We start from the raw sequence: 25296 nt of genomic DNA on the forward strand, positions 1-25296 counted from the left end.
GGGGGGGGGGGGCGGGGAGTGAGGGGCAAGTGTATCTGGAGTACACACACATGCTGAGCTATGGGATCATCATATGCTTTTGGCCCAGGCCATTGAACTATATGTTAAATCATGAGCCTTTTGTCTTAGGACTAATATCATGCATAGTTTTTACTGTATAAAAGTGCTGCTTAAAAATGTGTTTACAAAGTATCTGTGCTGAAACTTGCAGTAGTTTCAAAAAAGGTAAAATGCATTAATTCTAGATTAACTAAGTTTATGAGTACTATGTGCAAATTACTACAGGTATGTTTATATCAAGGTTAATGTTTTCAATTTTGTTTTTGTGTTCAGGGAGAGCAGGGTCTGACAGGAGTGGAGGGAAAGGGCTGCAGGGGAAAGAAGTTGGGAGGTAGAGGGTAAGGGGGCTACATGACCCCCAGATATATTTTCCTTGCTGTAGCAGTTGGAAGGGGGGTAAAGTCGAGACAAACCTCCAATAATTAGATTCTTTACCTTGAAAATGATCACAATTTTATAATTTTTCTATATATAGAATCTAATTATGGGGGGTCATCATATTATTTTCAAGTAATGTATCAAATCATATATTTAAGTAAATATGGTGTTTCCTATCCACATTACAAAAGTCAGAGACCCTTTCCAGTTTACCTGAGTGCTTAAAGAAATAAGAGATTCACATCGGCCTTGCCACAGTGATCTAGAGAGTGCTATGTTTAATCTGTCCTATGTACACCAACAGGAGATGTAACATATCTGTGCTTCTCATACATATCTAAAGCCCTGATGAACTTTTATCTGAATTATTCTACACAAAGCAGCCCTAGAGGCCATTCCTGTGTTGAGGAATGTAAGTGGAAATTGTGCATGTATTTCAGGTATAGGATAGATGTCTTAAATTTGCTGTGGTATTTGCACTGGAATTAAAAAATAATGTAGTTCTAAACTTTCAGCTGTTGTCTCTGAGTTATTCTGTTCGCTTTTCAGCATACTCAAGTTCTTAGAATCAACTTACATACCACCTTCCTATATATCGGAAATGGAAAAAGTTGCCAAACAAGGAGACACGATTCTAGTATCTGGAATGAAAACAGGAAGTTCCAAATTAAAAGCAAGAATACAGGAAAATGTCTACAAGGTAAGAATTTCTTACTGTTCAGTTTTGAGCGAGGGCCAGGTAGTTTTAAATGGTTGTGTACAAAGGTTGCAAGGTTTTCAGCAGGGCAAAAAGCCTCTTGGCTTTACCTACCAGGAACCTTGCAATCCACCCATCCCACAGCCCACTGTTGGCATTGGACCAAAGCTGTCTCCATTGAGCTCCAGGAATCAGTGATTGCCAGTATCAGGACCAGGAAAGTAGCAGACTGCTTAGGTCCTAATGCTGACAATCAGCTGATGGTTGTTATTGGGATGCTGGGGTGTACCACATGTTAATTTATGGCACCATACAAAGCGGTCACAAAGATGTTACACATTTTATGTGGAATATTTTTTGATTGGTTTGTCATTTTATGCTGTCATAAATTGCCTGAACATATAGCATGTAGCTATTTATAGTACATTTAACATGTAAATTGTGGTGTAAATGTAACATGAGCTTGGGGCCTCTGATTTGGGCTTACTTCTCAAAATCAATTGGAAAAACAATAGACCTAAACTTCCAAGATGCTATCTTTTACGTAGTTACTTCTTAGAGTATTACCACATCCCTGGCATTTTCACAGTGCTCTAAAAATACAGAATTCTAAATAGGCGTTCCTGTCTTTACTGATAGTATCCTTAAACAACAGATACCAGTTTGTGGCCTCCAGTTAATAGTCTGCAGTGTTATATTGCTCACTAGGACTCTGATTCAGCAAAGTACTGAAGCATATATGAAACTTGAAGCATAGTCAGTCTCAAATCAGGTGTCTCACGGACTTGAAGTTTTGATTAGTGTTACTGAACAGAAACATTCACATTGCAGAGTAATTGTCAATATCTAGTGGAGACTGAGGCTGCGTCCACATGACCATGGGCATTTGTTTCCCTGGGGACAAGTAGCAGTGGCGCACTTTATGCCACTGCTACTTGTCCTGGGGAATGCCCATGCCATGCAACTGTAGTGGCCCCAGCAGCCTTACCTGGGGACTTAGAGCCTCAGGGAGCTGCAGCAGTGGCGCTCCTGCAGCTGGGAACCTGACCCACAGCCAGAGTGGCTCTAGCTGGCCAGGCTCCAGTTTTGGGTAGTGTACGCTGCAGCCATGTGCGCCATCCCACTTTTCTTGACCCCTGAATCTTCCGGGGTCAAACCTCCCCTAATCCCATGCTGCAAAGTAGCAGCATGGGGCACACCTGCATGTGTGGTGTGTGGCACTGCAAATGAGTCTGCAGTGCCTCATATCATGTATCCAGACAAGCACGGATCTAGCCTAAGATGTCAACCATCTCATCTGGGTCCCTTAAAAAAAGATTGAGGGTTTTTTTGGGTTTTTTTTTTTTTTTAAATCTGTGTTGTCTATTGTGTTTTGAATGAAGGTTATCCTCTAGGTCCTGACATCAGACCAATCCTTATTGAGGAATTAATTCGATCTCCCACTAGATTCCAGTCTCTGAAAGTACTGGTGTCAAAATACCAATTTTACAAGTGTGTTTAACTTGGTGTTAGCATTCTTCCCAGCAATCATATAGATTTATGCTGTTTGTTTTGTTGTTATCTACAGTAGGTGTTTTCATTTTAATCCTTGTAATGAAATTAACTACATTAAGAGAACAGACAAGTTAAACATTCCTAGGGTTTTTTCTGGATTATTTCATACAGGAATATTTTAAATTTCATTAGGATTAACTTTGCAGTAAAGAGTTCAAGAAATAAATGTTCTCATGTTTGTAGGTTTATTTTTGGGGGTCTTTTTTAAGTGTTCAGTATTATCCTTTGCAGCTCTAGGTGTGCAGTTACTTGTTGTACGGCAAAATATATTGCTTTAGATTATTGAACCTGAAAAACGTGTACCTAAAGTTCTCATTGATATAGAATAATAATACATCTTAAGGACCTTATTTTGTTTGCAATAATGAAATCTCAAAATGATTCCATCACCTATAAAGTTACTTCAGATTAGCTATTGTAAATTAAACCAGTCTAGCCCCGTATTCTTCTGTTCTTCATTATTTTTCTTTCTATTTTTATGCATATATTCTTTTATTATTTATATTATTTTCTCATTGCCTCAGTAGCTGAGTGTATTTTCATATTTACTCATTTCTGAGTAGGTTCTATGAACTGCTACTGAAAAAAATAGCTTCCATTCACAAACGTATATGATTTTCTAGTTACTCTTGCTTTTAAAACTTTTACTGTTGCTGCAGTTTGTACATATCTTCAGTAAAACAGCTCTCCAAACCTTGCTACTGATCTTGTGGCACAGTTGAAGAGCACATATGACATAAGAAATATTGGATCACAGTGAGAAAATACATTTTTAGATCTCTAATTATCCACTGTCTGTCTGTCTCCAGTCCCAGGCAGATTCATATTCTCTACGAAATTAAATAGAGGAGGGATCCAATGCAGACTGTTTTTTGTTTCCATTCTTTTGTAGCCCAATGAATAACATATAGATTGGTATTAGTTACCTGTATTGGTTCCCTGGTTTAAGCTACAGAGGCAAACTTTAAGTTTCTACAGCTCTTGCAAATATGACATGATCCACAAAATAGGTAATTTAGAATTTGTTTCATGTGCTCAGTAGATTTTCTTTGGGTTCATTTGCTTTAACTCCAGGGTCTTTCCACTGGAAAATAGACCACTCAGTCATAGCAGCATGTAGCACAGAGTTGATAGTTGAACTGAAACTCTTTCACCCATATTCTTTATTTGTCAAGATATAAAGGACAGCAAACTCTAATGGTAGAAGGAAGCTAGAGGAATACAGTGGAGAGCTTCACTGTGGTTGCTGCTGTATGACTTTTTTTTTTAAGTATGTCAACTTATTTGGTCCCTTTCTAAAGGATATAATATTAAATGGCTTGCATAGAAAGAATACAGCTATCCCATCTATACATATATAGAGTAATGTCCCTGTTAAAAGAAAATATAAAATTTTTCTTCATTATCTTTTTTTTACCTTTTTAAAACAAAGGTAAAACAAAATAAAACAAACTTTAAGCATCAAGTCCTCAGAGTTGGTCTATCTCAATGTGCAAATGGTTACAGTGATTACAGTTGTTACAGTGGTTACACATGATTATGAGGGGAAGCGTGATTTTGTGACTTAATCCACAACTAAATGTCAGGAGCTTTTGGGATGGGTCAGTGTGGGGGTACTCAGGAAAGTAAATCTGAATTAACTTTTGAAGTGGATTTGTTAGACAGCATTAAATCTTTGTGTAGATAGGCTCTCAAGGTCTCTTTAAATCTGAATCAACGTGTCTGTGCAGAAATTTATTATGCTTTAACAGTTCTCCTTTAATATGGATTATTTTCTTGAGTGTTTATTTCTAGCTGCAATGTTGTTTTACTCTTTGACTCAAGACAATTTATTTATCCTGTTACTGTTTCTCTGTAATGTAATATTGTTCATTATTGTTTTAAGTTAATGTCTGCTGATGACATTGTTCAGTTAAGGATCTCAGAGTTAGCGTAAAACTTCAAATTACTAGTTAACTTGTGATGTTCTACCTGGAAGCAGTTAAACTGTTTAGGGGGCTTTTCTGCACAGTTCAGAGTGGTTGAGACTGGCATGGTCCTCTGGATTGAGCTAAAGCTATATATCTGGACCAGTATTATGAGCTTGGTTAAAGCTCCTCCCTGAAACAGTAGTATAGTACAGTACAGTGGATTCCGCTTTATAGAATTGCTGGTTAATAGAATCAACCACCTATTTGAATCAATATGGGAAAACCGAAACCATCTGTATATTATTACATGTAAAAAGTTCTCATGTTAGAATCACAATTTTCGGTTTTAGAATCATTTTGCTGGAGGAGCCCATGGATTTTGCAGTTTTGTGAGGAGTCCTCCAGAGGCTGGCAGAGAGTTCTAGCCTGCAGGGGGCTGGGAGGAAGCGGGAGGATGGCAGGTCAGGCAGGGGGTGCCATGTGCATGTACATGTACATGACCCCAGGCAGCCTGGAGAGCGGCTCCTGTAGGTAAGTGAGGGGGGGGAGGGAACTGAGCCCTCGTAGAGAAGGAAGGAAGGAGGGAGGGAGTTGGGCAGTGGGACAAGGCAGCTGGCAGCTTGTCTGGGGGTGGGGCAGGGAGCGGGGCTCGGGCTCCCTGGCAATGCACCCACTGTGTGCATGGTAGCTTTGAGGGGTCAACCATGCGCCGCTGCCCTCACTACTTGCACCTGCTCCCACCCCCATCCTGTGCACAGATTGGGGGGCTTGGGTTCCCCCCTGCCTCCGGGAGTGTGTGCTGCACCAGGGAGTTGGTTCTACCCCCTGCGCCCAAGCTCACAGTGAGCAGCAGCAGGTGGGGAGCCAGGCTGTGCTCTGCTGCAGCAATCACTGCCTCCTGGTCCCTGGTCCTGTAGCCCTGGCAGTTGGGGGCTCCTCCCAGCAAGGCTGGCAGGCCACAGGGCTATGGGTCAGGGGCAAGAGGCACCAGCAGGGCCGAGGGGGGGCTGCAGGGGGCAGCAAGAGGCATGAGCAGGGCCAGGTGACTGGGGGGGGTGAGTGAGTATCTGTGTTTTAAAAAAAAAAAAAAAAAAAGGGTCTCCTATTAATGGAATCAGCTGGTTAATAGAATCAAATCACCATTTCCCAACGTGATTACAATAAGAGGAATCCACTGTGTTGCCATTTGGATGTCTTCATTGCAGAATTAGTTTACTTATTAGCAGCCAATTCTGAACATCCAGGGCATAAGCCCAGCCCAAGTTAATGTGTCCTTGTTAGGTCTTTGATCATCCGTGTGATTCTCTGGACTCTAAGGGAGCATCATACCATGATTCTTTGTTCTGTGAAGAGATGACCATCTCTTATTCTTGCTCAGTGAACTGTGTGAAAAATTGTATGGGGGAGAATTATGAGAAGGTATTGGAGGACTATGTGCTTGCTTCAGAGTGGGTGAATTATCAGCCTTAGTCAGAGGCATGTGGGGCCTGGCCTGCATCCACAACCATGCCAGCTTGCCAGGGTTGAAAGTACCATTAAACTCAGGAGGAAAGATTTTGTTCTGAGATGAGGAGGAACCAGTGAGGATATCTGAATTTCCTCTGCAGTGAAGATTTATTCAGAATAGCAGTAATTAATCTGGAGTTCACCCAGCCTAAGTACACTACAGAACTTGCTGCCATGCCAGAGTTCCAAGTTGGTTTTGTTTTTGTTATTCTAATGATCCCCCAGGATGCTTTCACAATCATTTTGATTTGTACCCTGAATTGGAACAGCTGCTTAAATCACTGTGATTTAGCTTCCACTTTACTGTGAGGTAGGGCAGATGCATGAAAGTCAAGCTGATCTGCTGCAAGTTTCCTCATTTCAAAATTGATATAATGACTTCATCTGTCTGTACCCACAACTTACTCTCTGCATCATAGAGTGGGAATTAGACTAGGGGAGGGAGGGTGGCTTACAATGAGCGGTTAAAAAAAATCTTATTACTTGAAATACTTGAGAATAATTTCCTAATTTAATCTGGCACGTGCACACATACGTTTTTATTTATATTTATTTATATAAAGATGTCATATTTTCACCTAATTCAATACAGCATCCTCTCTGTAACATCTTGAGTCTGTCACAAAATATGGGTTCTGACTGACATGGGAGCCACAGGAGCACTGTGCACTAAATAGAGTGCCTCAGTACCGTATGCACCATTAGGTGAACGTACTTCTGGTTAAAAGAGGAATCTACAGTAGAGTGGAAGTAATTGTGCATAGACAGCATATGTACTGCATTATTCATCATTGCAGAAAAAATGTATCCATTGTACACAGTTAGAGGAAAAAGCTAACATTTTCCGCTGAGAGTGAGAAGTAATGTATTGGAGCAACACCTGCAGGCTCGGAGATACTGAGCATCACCAATTTGGTCTTATTCACGCTTAGGTTTTCTCACTATTACATTTAACATGTTGGGCCTTTGTTAATTTCTCTTTGGTTTGGCTTGGACAAAATTAAAAAAAGAAGTTTAAAACACAGTTCACCTGGTCCAGGGATAAAGAAGACAAGTCCTTTGTCCCAGATGCACAGGAAGAAAGAGAAGAGGGGCATGAGAGGGGGCATAGTTTGAAGGGGAAGGTATGTGGGTGTCACTTGTTTAAATGGATTCCACTGGACTAGGGATCTTTCCTCTCATCCTCCCAGCCAGCCTTCCTTCCAGTCCTCAAGGGCACGGGAACCCCTACAGTGGCGTCTGTTATTTTTTATCACATCTACCCAGAGTGTTTCTGCCCTCACCCTTCTTGAAGTTGCAAGGGCTGCGTTCTTTCACTTAAGAGCAAATGAATCATTCTTTGCATTTGCACAATATATTTGGCCACTAATATTTCTCAAATATCACACTGTAAAAGAAGAAAGAGCAGAAGATTTCTGTAGTTGAGATTATAAATCTGACATTTTGAAAGCAATCTTGGAGAGCTTTATGAAAGCTCTCATAGATCTTCAATAAGAGGGACGTGACAAGTAGTGCTGTAATAATTATTTACCTCTATAATTTTAGAGCGAAATGATTGTGACTAAAGGGTTTTAATTACCTTGACTTGCTTTCTGCCCCTCTTTGTTGTTTAACTTTTCTTCCTTTAGTTGGGTCTCTTCAATTAGTTGGTAAAATGTTACTTGCTGGTATATATGAGAACTATTCTTTTGTGATCGTTACTTGATATGTTACACAATAAGCACATGATTCATTTAATTAAATACTTAGAGCTTGAACCTGCAATATGTGCTAATATTTCATTTTGCTTGTTTCCTGTTGGTTGTTGATAATGCAGCATAAAGTAGTTCTTTATACTTTATTTGCTCTGCCATTTATTACTGTTAATAACGTTGATGTTAATGAACAGGGTTTTTATTTCAAAATAATTTAATATTTTTGTAGCTTTGTTCTTACAACTTTTTTCTCCGTAGATGCATCTATACATATCAGTTATTCTAAAATAGACTTTTAATCAACAGAATGTACAGCCTGCTGAAGTCAGATTGCTTATTTTGGAAAACATCCTTTTAAATCCAGCTTCTGATATCTACCTGCTGGTAGGAACATCAGTTCAATATAAAGTTCAGAAAATAAGACAAGGCAAAATTGCAGGTTTGTATTTCTTCAATTTAAATATTTTATATAATTTTTTTCACCTATTAGAAATTGAAAATGTTGGAGGTTTATAAATTCACCTTGGATAAAATAACCTTCACAGACAGGTCAGATTTTATAATGAAATTATCTTTTAGTCTCTTCTCTCATGCAAATGCTACTACATATGCTCATTCTGGGCAGAAGAGTAGTTTATTTAGAGATCAATTATGTGTTTTTAAGGCAGGCTGACGAATAACACTTTGCAAGAGGGGCCAAGTTTGTATTTTCCAAATATGTTTCATCAAGCAAAATTTGAATTTCTAGTGTGTGTTTTATTTTCACAGAATGAAAATCAGCCTCACTAAATTTGACATGCTTCATTTAGATATTACCCTGAATATTTTCTTGGCAAATTAATATAGATATTAAAAGATGATGTACAAAACACATGCTTATTTCAGGGGAGGAGGAGAATTGTTTACATTATGGATGCAATTACAAGAAACTCTTTTAGTTGTTGAGAGTTCTTCTAAGAAACTGGATATCAAATAATATATTCTCTGAGACCTGTCATAGATCTCCAGCCAGTAGTATTGAATACATTATCTGGGATTTCTGTTACTTTTGTTATGAAATATTTCCCATGGCTAAGACCAGAAACGGGTCTGATGTTGGTCTCCCTTAAGCACTCCAGTTAAAGAAAATAGTTTAAGTTAAATGAGGAAACTAATGTTTCATGCCTTGATAAATAATGCATTTTCTACAAAAACAATTAAAATCAACAACATCAATGTGTGGTAGGCATCAATAAAAAAAATTAATCAGCAATAATTAACAGGGTCCAAACAACAACACATTTGCTTTTATTGTTTCATATGTTTTCTTATGTTATTACAGAATTAATCATGCCGTCTGATCAGTACGAGCTGCAGCTTCAGAACAACATATTGGGCCCTGAGGGAGATTCAGCTCGGCCTGTTGCCAGGTTGGATCAGGCAACATCAACTGTAACTGCATTGCAGCAGGGACAAACTAACCTCGTGCTGGGGCACAAAAATATCCTTTCTTTGTGGTACTCTTTAATTCAGCATTGAGCTCCTGATGTCAGTAGGCAGATTTTCTACTTTCTGCCACGCACCAAGGTAAAATTATTGAAGCTTTTCCCAATGGTCTGAAAATTAGCAATAGCAGATGGAGCCATAGAAAGCAACACTGTTATGAGATCAGTTGCACCAAAGTCTCCAGATGCTCTGAGATGCCATTTGAAATTAAGGCTGGAAAAGACCAGTTAAATTATCCTATTTGTTGTCTGTGCAGGAGTGTGTGGGGTTAGGTTTGTTTTCTTGGTTTTCTGAACAGGTGAGTATGTTCTCAAGTAACTGAGTGATGATGTTTGTTATCTTCTTTTTCTCCCAGAAATTTGGAGATAGATCCTGGCAAAAGCCAGGAAAGCAGTCCCAGCAGAAAGTTAATTTTAATTACCTTGATCAAAACCTTTTTAATTCCTTAACTGTGAGGTCACGTATTCGCATGCAAGGTGCCTCCAGGTTACCCAACTGCACTATCTATGTTGTGGATCCCGGGTATTTAGGTTAGTATCAGTGGTAAATTTTCTGAGTGTTTGTTTAACAAGAGTTTTTACATTTATATTAGTGCCTCTGTATATGTTGTGTACCTTGCTATCTGAATCCCTTTATACACTTGTAAATATAAACTATACTACAGTAGGCATGTCTTTAGAAATGGGTTTAGGTTTTACACAGTTTTAACTGTAAGCATAGATTTACTTTTCCATCTGTACAATCTTCAAGCAACTAGAGTACCATTACAAAATTTAAGAATCAGACTTTTTCTATATATACATGCTGCATAGTAGTTCATCATCTGAACAGCTCTGTGGTCTGTACTGCTCAATGTTTTCTGTTTTTTACAGGGTTTACAATTCATCCTGGTGACAGATGGGTCCTGGAAACAGGCAGACTGTATGAAATTACAATTGAAGTGTATGACAGATCAAGCAATAAAATGTATTTGTCTGATGTAAGTGAAATAGTCGTACATGTTTCTAGGTGTATGTAAATTCATGTGGACAAATAGCTAAGCATCTCTTATTCAATAGATTTTAAAATTATGTAAACTTCTAAATAATTTTGTAAAATATTCTGAGTAGCTCTTGTCAAGGGATGCATAGAGATCATGTTCCAGAGAAAAATGGGATCAGATTGTGGGAAGTACGCACTGTGCACCTTATATGCTGGAATTTGCAAACCAGTGCAGCCAATGGGGATAAGTGCCAAGTGTAACTCGCTGTTTTCAAGGTACTGAACTGTATCGTAATTTTCTAGTGTTAAACAATATGTTTTCAAACTGAATCATTCAGCTGAATTATGGATGGTCAAAATACTGTATCAATGGAGGATTATTGCATATTTACTCAGTTTGTATCCTAAAGTATGGACTGGTTTTCAGTCCTTATTGAGAAGAAACCATTTTCTCAATGGACTAATATGTTCCCATGTGCTTCAGAGGTCACAACAAGGAGAAATCACAAATTTGAAGTAGTAAAATATAAATTGCTTAGCAATAAAATTAAATTTCTGCCAAATCTGGAATTGGAAGTTTTAGCCAAATATTTTTCTTTTTTCAGAAAAATGACTGTTAATGTTACCCTGATGATGTCATTATTTTTCTGGATCATTTTATATATACGGTCTTAAAAAATAAAATTAGAATATGGTTTTCTTACAAGATACTCATTTTTGTTCATTTATTTGTACCAATACATGTGTGATGTTTTAATTTCAGAATATCAGAATTAATACAGAGCTATCCAAAGAATATTTTGAGATTCTGAAATCCTCTTTGAATGGATCATATCATTATGTGAAAGCAATAAAGAAGGGTCAAACTATTATTGATGCTGCTTTAACATCTGTGGTAGATCAGGTATGTCTTTATATTGAGAAATGTTCTGCTTTGCCAGTATGCTTAGAAAAAATATCTGATACATACGTGTCAGAAGCATTTGTATTAGGGCTGTGTGACGCTTTGGTTGCTGATTCAATTAGGAGGAGATTCATCAGCCAAATCTCCGAATCCAAATTGAATCAGGAGACCAATAAAAAGGTCTGAATTGAATCGGAGGAGATTGGGCAAATTTAGGCGGTCCCGGCTCGCCACCGCCACTCAGTGCCAGTAAGTAGGGGGCAGGGAGAGAGGGAGGAGGGGACCATGGAGGGACCCCCACCAGGCCCCATCCACTGCCTGCTCCCCCAGCTGCCCTGAGCACCTCCCAGCCCCCGCCCATTCTCCCAGCCCCATCAATGGCTGCCCTGTCTGGCCTCAGTGTCCTGGTGCTTTAAAAAAAAAAAAAAAAAAAGCCCTGCACTCGCCAGTTGTTGCAGCAGCTATTGGGGTCTCTGGGGGCTTGTGGCAGAGCTTCCTCCCCCCATGCACTGGGGGGCAGTGGGGAGTGCCCCCCCACCTGGCAGGATCTGGTGAGTGCGGGGCTTTTTGTTTTTTGTTTTTTTTTAAAGAGCCTGGACACTGGGGCCAGGCAGGGCAGCCATTGAAAGGGCTGGGAGAGTGGGCATGGGATGGGGCCTGTTTGATTCAGAGATTTGGCAGTGGCCGAATCTCCAAATCAGATTCAGGTGAATCAGTTTGGGACAGTGATTTGAATCACCGAATTGAATCACTGTCCCCTGAATCAGCCAAATCAGAATTGAATCACTGTCCCCTGAATTGGCCAAATATGTATTGATAAGACCCTGAAATCAAACATAAAAATTTGTTGGTGCTATCACAAGTAAACATGTGATAGTTAAAAAGAGGAAGGACCAAATCCTGAAGTTTTCACTCAAGTGAATTCTTGGCTATCTTAAGATGTTTTGTCTGAGTAAGTATCAGGATTGGCTTCTTTGTGTGTGGCTCTTGTGTGTGACTGCTTAGTTCTGCACTGTGGTAAATATCTTAATAGCTGTGCTGAGTAGCTGGGGGCTGTTTCAGGAAGGATGACACCTCTCTGCTGCCTGGACATTTGGGCAGGTAGGCAAGGATGCAGCCATCCAGCACCTCATTTTGGGAGGGGTATGACTTCTCTTTGAAACTTGATGTATAAACAGATGGATCCAGGTATTTTATGCACCTTCTTGCTTGCTAGTGACTGCTTGAACACAGTAAACCAGTCCTACCTTCTGTTTCAGTCACATGTCCCCTTATCTGTTAGCTCCCCTGAAATGGGTTCTCTGTCGCCTTGGCAGTTGCAGTACCAGCAGAACCTCACCAGGAGTAAGTGGGATATAAATAAAGTCCTGGAGGAGCTCCTGATGACAGCATAATGAACAGTTTCAGTGTGTGATCTGATAAAGATGCAGCATTCTCCATCCATCATCAGCTGTCTTTTCCTGTTATGTGAAGGAGTGATGAGTTAGAAAAGGAGTGGGGCAAGGAGTTTTTATGTATTTAAATTGCCTGCAAACTGGCATTAACCAGGTATAATTCCATGGTAATAACTGATGCTGTTTATCTAATGTAAGAGTGGACATTATTCCAGCCAGCTGCTACTTTATTGCAGGAATTGCTGACCTAGTAGTAGCAAAAATGGCCTTAAGTAGATGCTTGACTCTTTCTGAGTTTCTTAAATAACTTGGTTATAAATAAGGACAGAATTTTCTTCTTGGAAAGACCTGTGAATGTGTCACTTATAACTGTATGTGCTATTACTTCTTGCAGGATGGGGGTGTTCATACACTGCCTGTTCCAGTGCGAAACCAGCAGGAAGTTGAAATTTATGTTCCCATTGTCCTTTCACCAAGCATTTTGACATTTCCATGGCAGCCAAAGGCAGGAGCCTATCAGTATACGATAAAGGTATGCTAAGCAAGTCATCTAAATGCAGGGAGTGTTGCTCTGGCAGATTCAGTGATACCTGTAGTTATTTTAGGAATCCAGTGTTGTATATTAAGTGTGGATGTTGGAAGCAGGTTTGTATATGAAGTGTACTGTATTTGGTAGAATTTCACTGGATTTTAGTTGCATGGGTTAGAAACTGATCGAAAGAAAAAAGTATCTCTTTTTTTGCTTCAATTTTCTATAATTACAGAAAGTTGTTTTTTTTTGCTTTTTCTTGACTACAGCGGTGTGACAAAATACAAACTAACAGAAACATAGTGCCATGTTTTTAACTAATAAAAATGACAGGCTTCTAACTTCCTACAAACAGATCTATGAATTTTGCAGGTGTAGTGACTGCCAAGAAAGCATCTTAAGATGAATGAGCAAATCCTCAGAGCTTTGACACTGGCATCCTTTACTCCTTCATGTTTCGCTCCTGTAACAATAATGTTGTTGGAAGGCAAAGGCCAGAACTTTATATACAGTAGATCTTTTGGTGGTAATTTTTTATGCTGATGTTCCTTTGGTCTCCACCATGCTTCCACACTTGTGAAGGCACAAAATTAAACTAAACTGTCTTTTCATTGTGCTGTGCTGTGCTGTGCTAGAAGCAGTTAATCAAGCAACCTGTTTTTCTTTTGGTACCTCTAGCTAAAATTGTATTCTTGAATTAGGAACATATCTTTTTGTATAGTGCTTACATAGTCAGATTTCTGACTGCTGATGCATGCACTCCCAGTGAATATTCTCCAACAGATTCTGCCTCAAATAATTCACTTACATTTCCTACCTAGCTAACTGACTGAGAAATGCTGAGATACATGGAGATCTACCTAAATTGCAGTGTGTGAAAGGGACTTTTACAGGCTGCTTGTGCACATGGTGCTGATGTTTGTGGCCTTTTTGTAGTGAGTCTACCCCTTGCTGCTGATGGCCTCACTCCTTGCTGCCAAGAGGGCTGTCCATCATGAATCTCTGCCCCTCACTGCTGATTAGTCTGGAGAGCTGTCTGTCATGTAGCCCTGCCTCACCATTGGTTGGTGGAGTGGGGTGGGGCCACATGACTGGCAGCCCTCTCAGCCAATTGGCCTGGGAGGGAGAAGAGGGAACGGACCACCATCTTGGCTGCTCCCCTTTTTTGCAGGTGGCTCCCTCGCCTGAGCAGGCTGGGAGGCCAGGCCACAGCAGCCATGGGGACTGCTAGCTCCCACTGGGGAGCCAACATTTTACTTTTAGTAAGTTTTTGTTTGGTTAGTTTTTTGTTTGCTTTCAATTTGCTGACTTTGGAGACAATGCCCATGTTGTGGTTTCTGTGAAATCTGCAAAATCACAAGTTAAGCAGGTCCCTAGAGATGCACGTCTTTCTGATTGAACTCTCCAGTAAAAGAGGCAACGTACGTATGTTAAAATAGACTGAATTGCATACTTACAGCCTTCATACAGGGCAAAATTTTGCTCTTCTACACTACTGTATAAGATTGAGAAACACCACTGGCTATATTGGCAGCATGTGTCTTTCTACTTTTTGTGCAGTTAGAATTCAGCTCAAGCCCATTCACCTTATAACAGCTGTATCAACCACAATAAAAATGCTTAGGTCTTCTGCACTTTTCTGTTACCTTTGCTGTAGTTTACATTTGTTGTACTCAATGGAGAGAGAGACCTGGATTACATGGTCTTCTAAAAACTTTCTTTATTTTTTTCTTACTTATCTGGCTTATAGATTGCATTAAGTATCCTGCTAATACGTTTATGTTCTGTAAATTGAAAAGATCATTGTTTTTAACTGGTTGCACTAATTTTTTTCATGAAATAGAACTGGTAATGATTTTAAAACAGCATCTACATCGGTTCCTTTAGTAAGATTTCTCTCAGCATGTACATATACTTTAATCAGTATTAGTAATCATTTGAGGTAGAATTCTGTTTCCCTTTAGCCATGTGTGTGGCAGTTTTTTTGTTGAGCAGGTAGTATGTATAGACAATTTATGTACATGCATACCTGAGCACAAGTCCCAGAAACAAAATTGGTTTGTTCAGAAAGGGTTTGGATCTGTGCCTCGGGGTGACTTTCCAGCACAGTGCTTAAACCTCCATGTCCCAGGTCAGGCATTTCATTCTTAGTGCTGATTATTAATTTATAGCAGATGGATTGATTGCAATTCCTATTTGTGGATAACTCTCCTCGTGCTTCTCAGTGGGTTTTGGCTTATGCTCTTGGCATTGGATCAGGCCCAAAGTTTGTTTATGATCCAAGAAGTGATTCTGTCCAAATGGTATTATAGGGATTTCATGTTTTGCTTTGTGTCAGTGTATCTTCTGAATAAACTCTCTCTTACTATAAAGAGAAGCTTGAATATCTTTTTTAGCTTTCACAAATTAGTGAAGCCAGATTCAGATTCCTAGCTTTGTAGGATTAGTAAGTCAAGTTGTATCCTTTCTGGTATGATCAGCTTTCTATTCTGTTTGTTTTGTTGGGGGTGGGTGGGGGGTTAAATCTGAACAATCAGCAGATCTGACTCTGCTTAAACATTTAAGACAACACCATTTCCAGCAAGTCTTCTCACCAGTGTCGTATTTTAATGGAAGCTATGCATATTCAGAAATTTCTGATGTCTCCAAAATATTTTGAGAAGATAGTTTTGAGTTGCCTAAAGGAATCTGAGCTTTCACTCTTTTTTTTCTCTCTCTCCCTCTCCCCTCCACTCTCCCAAATCTATTCCTACTCTTGCATAGTGTTGCCTACTGACCAGTAATTTTCAAATTGCTCTCTGTAAAGGGTTATGTAAAAGCTCACAAGAGGAAGGGAGTTACCATGTTAATAACCACCTTTTATAGTACATTTTTACATCAGTTGTGTCCATAAAAATCAATGCAGAAAATGTTACTTATGCTATAGAAATGAACACCCACATAATTTGTAGCTTTTCTTGTTGGCTATAGAATTTTTTCCTACAGGTGGACATAAGGGGCAGCTGGATGATATATAGAAAGGGGGGGTTAAAGAATACAACTATTTTCAATATGCTTTGCTGTGCAACTGTTGCAGTGAAAATTTTCATAACTAATAATACTGTTTAAATAATAGACATTCTGTAGTGATGTAATAGTTTTCTTTATATAGTCTTTAATATTGAAGACTGAGGACAACAGTGTTAATTGTGATGAGAAAAACAGTTGTTTTTGACTTTAGATGAATAAGGAGCGACAGCAGATGGTGTTATGCTCCAACTTCCACAAACTTTTGTATTACTTGATGGGTACTGTCATTCATTTATTTCTATGGACTATAAAATCGAGTAACTTGTTCTTTTCCCAGGTACCTCCTTCCCCACCTCCCCATGACCTCTGAAATAATCCCCTTAAATTCCAGAGGATAATCTTAAGATCTTTCAAGAACTGAAAACCATTTTGATCTTTAGGAGATAGAGTCCCAATAGATGTGAACATCTAGGTTTAGCAGTTACTAAGTCCTTCCATGAGAGGTTGACCTGTACAGTGTACAGGCCTCAGCAATGCATGTGAATGTATGGACAGTCCTCACTTCTGCCTATTATTTGGTCCCAAATGATGAATTTTTGGAGCAATGCATATGCCAGATGTTTACAGACAGATCTGCTAACGTTGTCTTCAAGCAAAAAATAAAGATGTGATGACAGCATGAAATCAATTCTTCTCTTTTCTCTTCCCCTTCTTTCAGACTCCTCAGCAATTCCCATTGGTAGAAGCCAGTTGCCATGGTAGAGCAGGTTAGCTACTCTGAGACCTAAAATCATCCAGTTGCCTGTCTCTCTTTTGGCTTTCAGCAATAGAAAATTAATCACAATTTTGAACAATACAGTAATCATACATGCCAGGCCTCTGCTGTGCTGACTTGTGAAATGATATGCTGACTACAAGCACTATTAACCACTGGGATCTATGAGGATTAGAATTTTGCAGCTGTAGCTGAGACTGGTTAATACAACATACATGCGTGAAGAAATCTGAAATTAAAATGAACAAAGGGTAGTAATCTGCTGATCCCAGAACTGGCTTATTTAAAATGGTGGGGCTTTGTTTTGGCTGTGTTTCAGCCCTAGGAATCCTAGCCCTAGCCAGAGCATTCATAATATTTTATACAGTACATCTAAATCTGATGGTTTGATGGACAATAAGCAAGAAAACAGAATGCTATCTTAGTGTGGCTAAATAATTTTCTATCTACATTTTAGGCTCATGGTGGAAGTGGAAACTTCAGTTGGTCCTATTCTAACCAGGCTGTTGCTACAGTAACAGTCAAAGGAGTAATGACAACTGGGAGTGACATTGGTGTCAGTGTTATACAGGCAAATGATGTTCAGAACCCACTACACTATGGAGAAATGAAGGTAAGCAGTATTTTCTGTGTTCACTTCTGAAAGATGCTTTCTTTGTGGCTTCTAAAGACAAGTAGGCCTATCAGTGAAGGAACAGATCAGTCTCACATAGCGTTGCTTCCATATGCTGGATCAGGCAGATAGCTCACACTACCAGAGCCTCCTCTTAAACTCTAATTACCTTAATTTGAAGTTTTCCTATAAAATATGGTAATGAACAGTACAAGGTGGAGATTCACAATCTGATTCAGGAAAGTTAAAACAAAAGTGCTTCTGGGAGAGGTCTGAGCGGGGAGGGGTTCTCCTTTTATATATACAATGGTAGAAGATACTATCCAGGTGGTTAGGAACTTCCCTTCAAAAGCAAAAGGCCAGAATTTTACAAACTCGCACATGACGATTTATATACCAAAAACTCAATCCCTTAAGTAGTTGATAGTTTCACTATGAATGCAGGGGCTTTCAAAACTCCTGTAAACTGCACCTCTTCGTTTTTCCTGAATGATGATAGTCTGGAGTAGTGACCTAATGTAAAAGTCTAGGATCAGTATATGCAGCCGACCTACCAAAGGATCACTGTAGCTGGAAGCAAATGAGAAAGATGTCTCTATTTTATGCTTGTTATGGATCTTCCATAAATTTGAATGCTTTTTCTTTAGCATTTTATGTGGCTTAGGAAACTTTCAGTTGTGGGGGACAAAAATGCTCCTTCCCATTACTTAACTGAAGTTGTATGACTGCTTTAATCTTAGTAAGACTGAAATGCCATGCATAGTAACCTGAGATAATAAAGTATAACATTTAATAGCATTTTCCACAAGAGAGAGGGACCACTGGTCAAATTCTGTCTTGTTTAATTTTAGTCTGCTTACCTCAGTTATAGTGATGAATACATGAAGATCAAACTGCTGTGCAGTGCTGCTAGTGGTGGTAAGAAAGAAGGCCTCACAGCAGCATGCCACTTAGCACATGCTTGCATAGTGTGCTGCACTGGGACTAAAATGAAGACACTTCTGTCTATATCTGTCTGAGTGAAATATAGCTACTGAAGCATGGTCTGAATATCAGATTTACCCAAAGAATTTTGTCTGCCTATGTCCTTAGACCAACATGGCTACAACCTATACCCCTGAGACATTTAAAGCCACACTTCTACTTCGCTTTTAACAACCTAAGATTTGGAACAAAAGCTTGACTTAAAAGTTTGCTCTTGAACTTGCAGGGCACGTGCACACATGCAAGCACGTGCACTTGCAGCAGCTCAGATAGAAGCAGCACAAATTTGAGCCAGGGCTTTTTGCCTCGGCATACATGCCTGGACATGCACTTTGGTGTGGGGCAAATTGTGCCACCTGGGGAAAATAACCCTGCCTGGCTCCTCCTGGATCTGCAACCAGGGGGAGCTAGAGCTCAGGGCCACCACTTGTGTTGTCCCCAGCAGTATAAAAAGCTGCCCTGTCAAGTAGCTCAGGGCTACTTGCTCTCAGGAGCTTCTGAGGTACAGCCAGTTGGTACCTGGGGGCACAACCCCTTGTGCCAGCTTGACTGCTGAAGCAGCCCTGAGAGTTCCTTGCACCCTCTACCCACTGCAGCAGTCTGGCAGTGGGGGCTGCTGCCTGGCTGACCTGCTGCGCACCTGCCAGACCTAGATGGGAACTACACAGCCAGTAGAGGCATCTGCCCATCTGGGCCACCTGCCAGTGGGCTATGGCTACAGAGTTGGCCTTTGTGCAGCACTACTGCCATGTGTGCCCCCTGCATGGACAGCTATCACCTGGAAGATGTTCTTAGTGTGGTGGCCTGCTTTGAACTGTCAAAGCAGGCCCTTCTAGCCCCAATTGGCCAGGTCAGCCACAGCCAGGTGAGTCCAAGGTGCCAGCTCTGAACAGGCAGGGTCCTGCCACTGGCCTCCCTAGCAGGAATTTTGGTGTTCCCTATTTGCAAACTGAAAAATCCCTGATTTAAAAAAAAAAAAAAAAAAAATGCCAAAGTCAGTCTATAAAATGCCCCAAAAATCTGTGTTCCTCCACAATTGAAACAAAAGACCACTATATACACACAAGAGACAGTGATCAGTTGGGCAGTTTTTTTATCCATGTATTTATAGTGTTAGAGCCATTTGGAAGCCTATTAGTGTCTCTATCATCATAATGAAGTGAATTCTAAATACCTATATGTTTTGCTGCCCCCCACAGGGGCTACCACCCCCCTCCTCCACACAGGGCCCACAAGCCCCACGCCCATTTGCTCCCCGGGTCCCCCCACCCCAGCCTCTGGCACTTAAGAAAAAAAAAAGCCTCTATTCACTGGCAGCAGCAGGGGCTGTGGGGCCTCCTGGCAGATCCCACCCCCCACGCAGCACGGGACCCAGGCTGGGGCTGCTGCAGTTGTCTCCCAGCCCCACGATGTGGGGTCCCATAGTGACCCTGACAGCAGCTGCTACTGGTTTTTTTTTAAATTGCCAGGATGCTGGGGCCCAGAGGGGCAGCGATTTGGGGAGGGGGCTCGGGGCAGTTGGGGAGTAGGGCCAGGCAGGGCAGGGATTGGGGGGGGTGGGACTGGGCAGGGCAGTGATGGAGGGGGTAGGCGGGGGATCTAACTTTTCCCCTGTGCTGCAGATTTCTAGTGCAGGGAACGTTTTCTTGTTCCTGCACATGACTCTTGCAGCGTCTCAAAGGGCTTTGAGATGCTGCAAGACACATGTGCATGCAAGTTTGGATGCACCCACAAGCTACAAGTTAGAATCTGTGACTGATCTGACTGTCTTTGTACGTTATATGGTCAGCATGAAATCTTTACCCAGCTTATATTTGTTTATGCCTGACAGGGGGCCGCCCTAAGGCCAAACTCTGCCTCAGCCTACCCACCTGTCTTGGGCAGTCTGCCCGCCTACCTCATCTGCCATGCCTTGTATAATAAATAATTAAGTTGTTCGTTAGGTGGGGGCTGCCCTTCACGTACCCAGCTATACTGCGCAGTGCATACATGTTTGCAGGTGTTACTACCATCGTCAATTGTATATGCCCCTGGCATTGAGCCCTCTGGCTCCTGTTTATTTGCAACCCACAAGCACTGTTCTCTAGTGACTGGCTTTCTGCACCTTTATCTGAGATGCCTGGCTCTCTGCTTATCTCTTGGACACCTGACTGCACCCCCTGAGCTGCACCCATCTGGCACTCTGGGCTTGCTGCACCCTTCCAGCTGCCCCACTCTGGTGCTCTGGACTCTACCAAATCTTTTGCTCTTTAAGAGAACAAACTTCCACTCAGTAACGTGCCCCTATCTAGGTACCTGGGAGACTCCCTTTGGTATGTAACACCTAGATAACAGCAGGCAGTAGCTAGGCAGGCAGCACCATATCTGAAGTAGCTTCAGCAGGCAGGAGCTCCTTCCCTGTCAGTTGCCAGGGTGAGAGTGCATCTGCTAGCTACAGCCTTGGTTTATATATCCCAGAACCCTGCCGGTCAGATGGTGTCTGCAGGTGTGGCCCATCACTCCCTTAGGCTGTTACCCCGGCAGCCTGCAGCTGGGGAGCTCTGTTTGGCCTGCAGAGGTCCCTGGCCAGGCTTCTTCAGCCTTAAGAAGCAGGCATGTCTTAGTGCTCTGCTACAATGCCAAACAGATCCCTAGTTAGAGACTCAGCTATTAAGCAGCCTCTCAATTTTATGGGAGGTGATGTTCTCAGTCTCTGAAGGAAAATGGCATTTGATCTATTAAGAGCATTTGCAGATTAAGGAAAAGTACACTTGCCTTCCAGGACACACAGGTGTAGTTTAGAAACTAATGTGGAGTGAACTGATTGGATTAAAATTACAGATATTGGCTTCCCAAAATAAGTCATTGTTTTTAGGTTATCTGTAGCATAACATAGCTGAAGTTCTGTAGGTGCCATATTGCATTTTTGATGCCTCAGTCCTTTTGGAAGGAGCTTTAGAAAGGATCTGCTTGTCCCAATCTCTAATTTTGTCCCTATAAAGAAGAGAGAGCCATTTAAACAGCCATCCTTTTGTTCTGGCAACATGAGTGTTTGGGGGAAAAAATATTTCAAAACATTTGAAAGTCTTTCTGCATACCAGTACATTTATAACTGGATGCATCAGCATGTCATTGTTCTGTTTCAAATGAACTATGACAGTTGCATAAAATATGGTTCAAATGACATTTACCATAATTGTTTTTAAACACTGATGTTATGGTGGTTTAATCTGTGAAACTAGTTTACAGTCTTGCTCTGGATATTGCACCTCCAGTGAGCTGTATCCCAAAGATGATACTTCTTAACAACATGATACTTACCAGCAGGAAGTTGAGAAATACTGTTTTTAATTTAAAACATTATTTGCCTGCAAGCTTTTACTTGTATTTGAAATTGTAACTAAAGAAATTGCTTCTTATCATGTGACCTTTGAAAACAGTACTTAGAGCTTTCAGAACTAAGTAGCTCACTTTTGAAGGCATTAAACAACTGCATTTATATGTTAAGCAATGGATTTGATTTGGAATAAATGTTATGTTTGAAGTAAGGAGCTTTTGTCTTCTGACCTTGATGAACAAGTTTCTAAGAATAGTTAATTATATTCTGTGAATATTACAATTTTAACACCATACCATATGGTCCAACAATTTACCCTATCGCTATTGGCAGATGGTTTTAAGTGTTAGACACTGCAAACGAAAAAAAATTGATCACAGCAATTGCTATGAAAAGTTCAATCCAACTATGATGGATTCTTTAACAATAGCAAGAAACTATTAAATTAGAGCAACAACTAATAGGGTTCCAAGGGCATGTCAACATTTGGGTTGATGTATCTATGTACATTTTTTTATATAAAACTTCTGAACAATCTGAGTTTCTAGGACGTGATGCTGCCTGTTTTACTTCCAGCATGAAACCTTTGGGTTTTCTGATGGTACTTCATACAGAATGATTACTTCTGTAAATAAAAATTGCTTATTGATTTGTTTTATTTAATTTGTTCTTTTCAGGTGGAAGGAAATCTGAAACACAACAACCTCATATCAATACACTGTTTAAAAAGTGTCCCTTAAATATTCTGTCAGCAACATAAATATAAATAAAATAATTTAAATCTCCCATGGAATACTTGCTAGAGTTCTTTCTACACGTTGCTGTTATCTCCTTTCCTGCTTAGATGCCACCTGTATCTGGCAGTGTCTGTAGAGGGAGAAAATGCTGAACATCTTAAAAGCTACTATATTTACTTGAATACTAAACAAGATTTTTACGCCTAATCAGCATGGGGGGCAAATCTCTTCGTCTTAAGTTTGTATACAAGGGCAGCCTTAAATGTCTGACAAACATCACCAAATAGGGCCCCACACAGCTCACCCAGAGTCCCTCTCTCCCCCACCTTCTCTAAGCCTGGTGCATATGATTAGTGTGGCCTGAAGCTGTACCAAGTTACCCTGCCCCTCATCTGCATATAGTTTTTTTGGAGGATCCCAGGGCTCATAACAAGAACACCTGGTTCCAGTCAAGAGTGGAGGGGCTAATTAGCACGTGGATCCTTTGTGGGATGGTTTCTGGAGCACGCGTGCTGAGCTGTGGGGTTGCCATGGCTTGAAACACTATGGCCTCTGCTGGTGCCCAGCCCAATGAGCTGTATGGTAAATCATGAGTCTTTTGGCTTTGGAGTAACATCATTCATAGTTTATACTGTACAGCAGTAGGAACAAAAGTGCTACTTAAAAATGTGTTTATGATGTGCCAAAACCTGCAGTAGTTTAAAAAAAAGGCAACTTGCATCAATTCTGGATGAATTAAGTCTATGCTTTATTTAAAAGTCAGTGTTTTCCAATTTGCCTTTCACTTCTATGTGCCCAGGGACAGTAGGTTCTGACCATAAGGAATGGGGAAGGGGCTGCTGGGGGAAGAAGTTGGGGGGAGGCAGAGGGCAACGGGGCTATGTAACCCCCAAATTTACTTTTCCTGCTATAGCAGTGGGAAGGGGACACATTCAAAGCAAATCTCCAATAATTATGTTCTCTACTTGGAAAATTATCCCAAATTTATACGATTTCCATATATAGAATCTGATTATTGGGAAGAGTCATCTTTTAGTCAGGGTCATCTTATATTTTAATACATCTGGTAGTTGAGGGGCACGGAATAGGGAGTGAATCCACAGAATACAAACTTGAAAAAGCTCTTCAGTCTGGTAGGGACTTGGACCAGTATGAAGGAAGGGTCTTAATTTTAGAGGATGTTTCTAGGCACTCTCTAGGCTAGTGATTCTCAGCTATGGTGCTGATGCACAGCTGGGATACCAGGAGATCTTTTGAAAAGTGAGCATAGGTGTGAGTAGTGCAGACTCAGGCTCATCTTCACGTGGATGCTGCTTGGTAGGGCTGTGTGAAACAGCACGGTTTCATTTCGACTTCTGTTTTGCCATCTTGAAGGGACAGTGTTTTGTTTCGCTGTTTCGAAGCACTGTTCCATTTCATTTAGTCAAAACTTTTTTGCTGTTTCAACGTGTTTCGATGTTTTTGCCCATAGACTATAATGGGGAATGCCTATAACTTTGTCATTTCTTTCCTGATTTGAATGAAGACAGCAGGGATGGTGGCCCTGCTGAGGCCACAAAGCCTATCAAGTTTCAAGGAGATAGGTGCAAGGGGTTCTAGGAAACTGCACCTCAACCTGTTCAGAGGAAAACTCTGTATCACTTGTAAGTGTGAAGGCACAGAGAAAGCTCAGTTCAAGCAATGCTTTTTATGCTGTTTTTCTGTCCCTCCCCCAGAGCACTGGGATTGGAAGGGACCTCAGGGAAGGATCATAGTCACTGGCCAGCTACACAGTCAATGTCAGAGCAGTCTTTCCCCCCTCTTCCCCCTCCCTCTCTTTAGTTTCTGTTTAGCTGCAAGCAAGCCCAGATTTGAAACTCGAAACATTTGAAACATTTCAAGTGCCCTCATTTCGTTTCAAAGCTGTTTTGAAGCCTTTCATTTCATTTCAGTTTCGCTGTTTTGAGCTCGAAATGCATCAAAACAGCTTTGAAGTGAAACACCCATCGAAATTTCACACAACCCTACTGCTTGGCCCCTTGGCAAGGAGGTAAGCACTGTAATAAATTAGTTTTTGAGATGAGGTGTCTTGCATCTGGGGAAAAAAAAAAAAAAGTTGAGAACCACTGCTCTTGGATGTCTTTGTGGCAGACAGACAGGCAATGAAAGTGTATAGGTAGAGCATTGTTTTCTGCCCTCCTTAGTCAGAGGAAAGTTGATTACATTGAGATGTCTTTGAGAGAGTTAAGAATACTGAGGAATTGTAGGGCAAGGCGTAATGACTGGGACTTAAGCCTTCCTGTCTCCATCTTCTTTTATAACTGGTTTCATGCAGCCTGTCTTACATCTTTGTTTCTTGTCTCCCTCAGGTATATGTAACTGAACCCAGTGGCATGGAGTTCACTCCATGTCAAGTTGAGGCACGTGTTGGTCAGATATTGGAGCTACCCCTGAGGATTAATGGTCTAATGAATGTTGAAACCAGTGAGATGGTCACACTGAGCGACTGTTCACATTTTGATTTAGTTGTGGAGGTAGACAACCGTGGTGTGTTCAAACCACTTCAAGGTGATTTTAGAAAAGATGCATTTAGTTCACTTTGCAAAACAGAGATGGTACAAATAGAAGTCCTTTACCCACTTGTAATTTCTGTTTCAGCGGTTGTATAGAAAATTGGCAGAGGATGTCCAACTTCAAATGAAGAGATAAAGTAGTTTGATATTTCTCTATTTTTAAAATGCCCTCTTTTTATGGAGTGGCATTTTTTTTTCTTCTCATAGCATTTCTGAGT

At 40.7% G+C, this 25296-nt stretch overlaps 1 protein-coding gene across 1 annotated transcript in view; it reads left to right on the forward strand.

Moving 5' to 3' along the window:
• Positions 1-25296, forward strand: part of NUP210 (nucleoporin 210) — a 128523-nt gene that overhangs the window by 14524 nt on the left and 88703 nt on the right. Inside the window, exons 6-14 of the mRNA XM_019504616.1 lie at positions 988-1138; positions 8106-8238; positions 9121-9279; positions 9746-9814; positions 10157-10263; positions 11029-11169; positions 12958-13095; positions 17334-17489; positions 24875-25073. Of these exons, the coding sequence (XP_019360161.1) occupies positions 988-1138; positions 8106-8238; positions 9121-9279; positions 9746-9814; positions 10157-10263; positions 11029-11169; positions 12958-13095; positions 17334-17489; positions 24875-25073 (1253 nt within the window). The remainder of the gene's footprint in view (positions 1-987; positions 1139-8105; positions 8239-9120; positions 9280-9745; positions 9815-10156; positions 10264-11028; positions 11170-12957; positions 13096-17333; positions 17490-24874; positions 25074-25296) is intronic.

Source organism: Gavialis gangeticus, unplaced genomic scaffold (genome assembly GCF_001723915.1).
Source record: "Gavialis gangeticus isolate Ggan-Ray unplaced genomic scaffold, GavGan_comp1, whole genome shotgun sequence".
Classification (NCBI taxonomy): domain Eukaryota; kingdom Metazoa; phylum Chordata; order Crocodylia; family Gavialidae; genus Gavialis; species Gavialis gangeticus.